The following is a 6,727-nucleotide window of genomic DNA, read 5'->3' on the forward strand; positions in this document are numbered from 1 at the left end:
CCCACACGCACACCCCACACGCACACTCACACGTACATCCCACACCTACACCCCACACACCCACACCCACACCCACACCCCACACCCACACCACACACCCACATCCCACACCCACATCCCACACCTCCACACCCCATACCCCACACCCACACCCCACACGTACACCCTACATCCCACACCCACACCCCACACACCCACACCCACACCCACACCCCACACCCACACCCCACACCCCACACCACACACCCACATCCCACACCCACATCCCACACCCATACACCCCACACCTACATCCCACACCCCACACGCACACCCCACACGTACACCCCACACGTACATCCCACACGTACATCCCACACCTACATCCCACACCTACATCCCACGCACCACACCTACACCCCACACCTACATCCCACACCTACATCCCACACCTACACCCCACACCTACACCCCACACCTACACACACTTTTTATTCATTATCGTTACACACCCACACGTGTAACAGATTATTTAACCTTGTGTTATATTCTCTGATGTACTTATAGCTCACAGCCTCGTCATGAGCACACTGGAGGAATTAATTAACTTAAGGAGAGAACCAGTAGTGGATGAGTCTCGTTCAGCTTCACACTGGTCACCAAGAAACACTTTTACACTTGAGACGAGCAAAGACTGTACACACACACACACACATTCATTTATTTAATAATTTACTTAAGTACAGTATATGCAATGTCTGTTTCAGGCATTAGACTCCAAGGAAATGACATGTGCTGAGGACGGTAAAAATCCGTGGTGGGACGCTTTCTCTGATGCCTGCAAGAAAGAGTAAGAGTTAATAACATATTTTCAACAATCTTACACATAATAAATAAACATAAATCAATTAAATTAACAAGTTTGGAAATGTTTAGTGGACAGACGAGCATGAACACAGTATCTGGTTACAGCACTTATATCCAGTTGTGTACAGTCAACCAACAAAAATTTTTGCACCTTTATGGTTGTTATACAATATGATACACCGGACCAAGAATTCTGAGCAACACTTATTTACGCAGGTTTGTTACGTTTTAAATGCGAGAAATCGGTTTTCTTACCGTAGAACTCAGATACCTTCACACTGATTACTCACCCAGGAGATTATGGTGTATCACTACGTAGAATTTCACTCTGCTTCCGGCATTCAATGCGTTGTGTACTTGATAAATGATGATTTAATGAATTCCATTAATTTCCAACATCCATCTAAGTTATTGGTTATACTTTGTCATAACCAATCAGTCATTACCTCTGGTAATAATAATAATAGAGGGGTCACAGATACGGGCAGATAATTGCACTTACGTTTAATTGGCACAATTCCATACACTGGACTTATAATTTGCATGGATAGGTCAGTCACTCACATTCACGCCGCAGGACCGTAAGTTATAAGGGAGAGTTTGTCAACCTGGGGGAATTAATCGTTTAGATCTATTAGGCCGGCCTGGAGTGCTCTTGTAGCAACAGGCCCTCACCATTGATCACTTCCTTTACAGGATGCGTTAACTTGTCGCTGGACTTAACAACAATCTCGGGGATTTGCACACACAGACTCGTAGCACTGGTAGGACTGTATGGCCCCTGTTCTAAGTCCGCGGAGCAGGAGGTCTTCCCTCACCCAAGGTCTAAAGCCCACTGACTAAAATGTGGTTTTTGAGGCGTGAAATGATGATCAGTACAACACTGTCTCACTGGCCTCCCCCTATCGGCTGGCCGGGTACCTTATCTCTACCTAAACAAACATTTGGGATTTGTGTGGGAGGCTCAACGGAACCCATGACAAGGTTATTCCTGTAAATTACTCTGTATTAACTTTGTGATATAAAAAATACATCATACTGGTTATACAATGCATCACACAACCAGAAATACCAACCTTACCAAATTAACATGGCCTCAGTCAGTGATCATTGCAGAGGCCATCAGACCAAGAGGTGCAGAACATTTTTTTTTGCTGACTGTACGTTGAGGCATGTAGCACCATGGTTGTAGGTGTTAGTACTACTGCCACCACACACACACCACACCACACCACACCACACACCAAACCGCACCACACCACCCCACACACCATACCGCACCACACCACACCACACCACACACCACACCATACCACACCACACCACACCACACCACACATTACATCCTTGACCACCGGAGGGTCAAGACCAATCAGGCGCTGCTCCCGCTGCTCAGCGGCCTCCCTTGGCCAATGTCGGCCCATTCCTCAAGTCTCTGTCCTCGACCCATCCTCACCACCAGGATATCAACATCATCCCGTCAAAAGTAACAATTTCGTTTCGGAAGTGTTGAACGGTGATGGGCAGTGTTTAAGCCAGTGAAATCAGCACTAGACAGTACCAGCAAGAGCCGTGACCCACCAGTGAGATAAGCACCCCTGGGAACCGATCACCATCTTCTGACCAGGCGGTGATAATCAGTCCACCCTGGGAACAACAGTGGGTCGGCTTTACACCTTTATTACGAGAAAGCACAACACAACCTAGCAGAGTGAGGTACTGTGACACCACCACACGGTGTCTCCATGACCACGGTTGTGTGTGTGTGTGTGTGTGTGTGTGTTAATATAACTGCCAATAAACACACTTACAGCAGGTCTGTTAATATTACTGCAATATAATATTAAAATTTTGCTGTAAACTGTTAACTAATTTCGACACTGCCTCATTGTGTACCGAAGGGTTTAGTGTAGTGTGTTGTATACAGTCTCTAAGTGACAGTTGTGCTTACCCGAGTCATTTTCACTGTCAGGATAAATTTATCATAAAAAGTAAATACTTATTTTGTGTATATATATATATATATATATATATATATATATATATATATATATATATATATATATATATATATATATATATATATATATATATATATATATATATATATATATATATATATATATATATATATATATATATATATATATATATATATATATATATATATATATATGCAAGTAAATCACTGTAGGTGCATAAAGAAATACAAATCAAGGTGTATATATACACCTTGATTTGTATAGTCTGTGCTCATGAAGATGTGAATTACACAGCGCTTGGGAACTTCGTGTTCCTTGTGGTTATCACATATATATATATATATATATATATATATATATATATATATATATATATATATATATATATATATATATATATATATATATATATGAGAGATCTAATAAAAAGGTAACTATTTTGTGTGTGAGATATCATAATGAATAAAAATTAATATGAAAATTCTACTTACAGAAATATTGAACTTGAGAAAGGAATATTCCCGGCAGGTACAGACTCCCATTACGTCAGGAAGGTAAGCAGTAGTCCTGGCCACATCACCTGGTTAACACTTAAAATGTTTTCATGTTGAACTATTATATTGGTACAGCCAAGACCGGAATCATTTTTTCTATTTTGTGTGTAATGTTGCGTTATTACTGCGATCTGATAACTTAACCAAACCAAACCTGTGTGAGCTTATTCCCTCGTGAACTAACAGTGATAACACCACCAGGAAAGCATCAGTACAGGTATTAATTAAGTGTTCTTTCTCTCCTCCACAGCTTGGTATAGATGTCCTGGGGTTCTCGCCAATGAACAACACACCTCGGCTTCTGCATGACCACAACGAGTACCTCAACGAGAAAGTGTTCCTGCGTGGTATAGATATTTACGCGACCATCATACCTGCCCTGGCCAATGTGAAGTCCTTCTGATAGTATTAAAAGCCACGATCACGGGGCCCACACACGGTCAATACAACTCATCTTTTCCTTGTTTTTGCCATTAGATTTTTTTTAGACTCCTATGAATATTAGACACTATAGGTTATTTCACAACGAATATTAACCAAGCTAACGCTAATATCACTTAACCTAATCCCCAGGTAACGTTAGGGTGGTTAATCTTCAGGTGAAATATGCTGTAGTGTCTGATCCTCAAGTCAGTAACAAACTGTGTAGAACGTTGGTGAACCTGGAGCACTTTTTGTAGGTCTTCTTGACCGGGGAATCACGTGATATATGATGTAACATGTCAACACGGTGGCCGGTAATAAAGTCACAAGAAAAAAAAGTCACAGAAAAAAAGTCACAATTTTGGCTAGGGAAAAAAAGTCACAATTAATTTATGGTGGACGGTAATAAAGGTTAGGTTAAGTTAGGTTAGGTTAGGTTAGGTTAGGTTAGGTTGACATATTAACCTTAAAAAATGTGAGAATTCGATAGTTAACTTTTCTTTTTTTCCTGTGACTTTTTTTCCTGTGACTTTTTTCCTGTGACTTTTTTACCTGGATTCGTCAACACACGTCAAGCAGTAGTGAGGTCTTGTATGTGTTACCAGCATGTGACTGTATCCTATTACAGTATACTTGCTAATAATAAAACTGTATTTAAACAAGATTACAGTGATGAATTGTGTTTGTCTGGGAAAGTTACTTTACTCCAGAAAGTTACCATACAACACGTTCTTCATTCCTTAGTAGAGATATTAATGTTGGGGGTAAGGTAGTTTTTGACCATACATACAGTAGTGTGTTGGTTGTGGACTAACATACATAAAGGAATATGTGGGTATGACACTAATACTAAAATAATAAAACACATGAGAAATAAAAGGTATATTTTTCCTATTGACAATGTTGCAAGAAGAAAAACCGTAGTATCAGGATTTTAATGCAAGAGATGGTGGTGGGAAGCTATGATGTGTGGTCGTCTTCAAGTTGTTGGGAAAGGTTTGGCTTGGGTTGGCTTTACATATATTATTGTTATCTTTGCTACAGTTTTATTGGTTTTATAGTTTAAATAAGTTGAATATACATATAAAGGTCAATATTGGATTTACCCCAAATTCATTTTAGTAAATGTTTGTTAATTTTTACTGACGTGGTTAGTTAATTTTACCAATATATTCGTCCGTAACAACCACGTCATGCTCACAATACACCACAAAGTAACTCGGCTGGTTTATGATATCTCACACTCACTAGACCAGACAATGCTAGCGCCTTGACCATACTTGTGTGCTGGCTCGCCTACGACTTAACTAGCCTTTGAAAATTTCCATTCCATTTAGTTAAGTATAACGTATATCCTAGGTTTACATGGCACTTTCTTGAATTGAAGTTAGAAATATAATAACTCGAGTAACATCACCAGCTTGTGTGGTGATTGCCGGTAATTTAGCCCTGGCTGTTATTGTATTCATTGTTTTACGAATTCCTTGATGTTACTATTGAGATTTTGTTGATAATATTAAATTGTATTTTGACTATTACTTCCCTGGATATTACAATACACCCGTCAAGTACTTAAATTGTTTGACTATTTTGAAGTTTTATTTATTATCCGTGTAAGAAATAATGGAAATTTGCATACTGGTAATTTGTGATCAAGGGTAAGAGTTGTTTAGGTGCTACAGTGTGACTAACATTTGGATATTGTCAGTCAACGTCTTTTAAGAGATGTTTTAAAAGTGTTGTGGTTCCTGGTATGGTTGAGGTACACTGTTCCACACCTTCACACTGAGGTACACTGTTCCACACCTTCACACGGAGGTATATTGTTCCACAGGTGTGTCATAGGTGTCATCAGTAGGTCTGGGTGTCATAAGTGTCATAATAATAATAATAATAATAATTGACGGTTTATGGAAAAAGTTCTGCAGCCCGAAGGCTGAAAATATACATTGGACATAAATGACTTATTACATACATTGGTGGTTTAACAAAAGCCTTCATTAGAGAAAGGTAAAGGAACATACAGTGAACATACAGATTAATGTAGGTGTTGAACAGCAAAAACGTAGTGTAGTAACTCCCTCCCAGATGGTGTTAGGAGGGACCTCACGTGGTGTAGTAGTTCCCTCACAGATGGTGTTATGACGTGGTGTAGTAATTCCCTCACAGATGGTGTTATGAGGGCCTCACGTGGTGTAGTAATTCCCTCACAGATGGTGTTATGAGGGGCCTCACGTGGTGTAGTAATTCCCTCACAGATGGCGTTATGAGGGGCCTCACGTGGTGTAGTAATTCCTCACAGATGGTGTTATGAGGCCTCGTGGTGTAGTAATTCCCTCACAGATGGTGTTATGAGGGGCCTCACGTGGTGTATTAATTCCCTCACAGATGGTGTTATGAGGGGCCTCACGTGGTATAGTAATTCCCTCACAGATGGTGTTATGAGGGGCCTCACGTGGTGTAGTAATTCCCTCACAGATGGTGTTATATGAGTGAGGTGTGGTCCCAGGCCTTCCTATCGTAGACGGATTAACACATCGCTGGTTGTTGGGTCTCACGGGCCGTTATCACTGGGTACCTGGGACCTCACTGTGTGAAGGTCAACTTGGGTACCACTGTTACTGTTGAGTTGTTCGCACTGGCTTAAGCACTGTTCACCACTGTTCACCTCTGTTTAACACTGGTTCCATTCCTTTCCTAAATGAAATAGTAACTTCTGGCGAGAACATGTTGATATTCCGGTGGGGAGGAGGGTTCAAGGGAGGGAGTTGGTATGGGCCAACATAACAGTTGACCTGGCTGCTCCGAGAGGAGCGCCAGGTACGTCTTGACCCTTCGGTGGTCAAGGATGTAGTCATCAGTAGGTCTGGGTGTCATAGGTGTCATCAGTAGGTCTGGGTGGTGTCATCAGTAGGTCTGGGT

General features: G+C 40.9%; 1 protein-coding gene across 5 annotated transcripts in view; it reads left to right on the forward strand.

Annotated features, from left to right (window-relative positions):
* LOC121854791 (aminoacylase-1-like) overlaps positions 1-4,210 on the forward strand; it is an 18,106-nt gene extending 13,896 nt beyond the window's left edge. For all 5 annotated transcript variants that reach the window (XM_042349574.1, XM_042349577.1, XM_042349578.1 and 2 more), the window contains exons 8-10: positions 747-829; positions 3,322-3,382; positions 3,633-4,210. In XM_042349574.1, the coding sequence (XP_042205508.1) occupies positions 747-829; positions 3,322-3,382; positions 3,633-3,785 (297 nt within the window). In that variant the 3' untranslated portion in view covers positions 3,786-4,210. The remainder of the gene's footprint in view (positions 1-746; positions 830-3,321; positions 3,383-3,632) is intronic.
* The last annotated feature ends 2,517 nt before the right edge of the window (positions 4,211-6,727 follow it).

The sequence above is a fragment of the Homarus americanus genome, unplaced genomic scaffold (assembly GCF_018991925.1).
Source record: "Homarus americanus isolate GMGI-L3 unplaced genomic scaffold, GMGI_Hamer_2.0 scaffold53233, whole genome shotgun sequence".
In the NCBI taxonomy this organism is placed as follows: Eukaryota; Metazoa; Arthropoda; class Malacostraca; order Decapoda; family Nephropidae; genus Homarus; species Homarus americanus.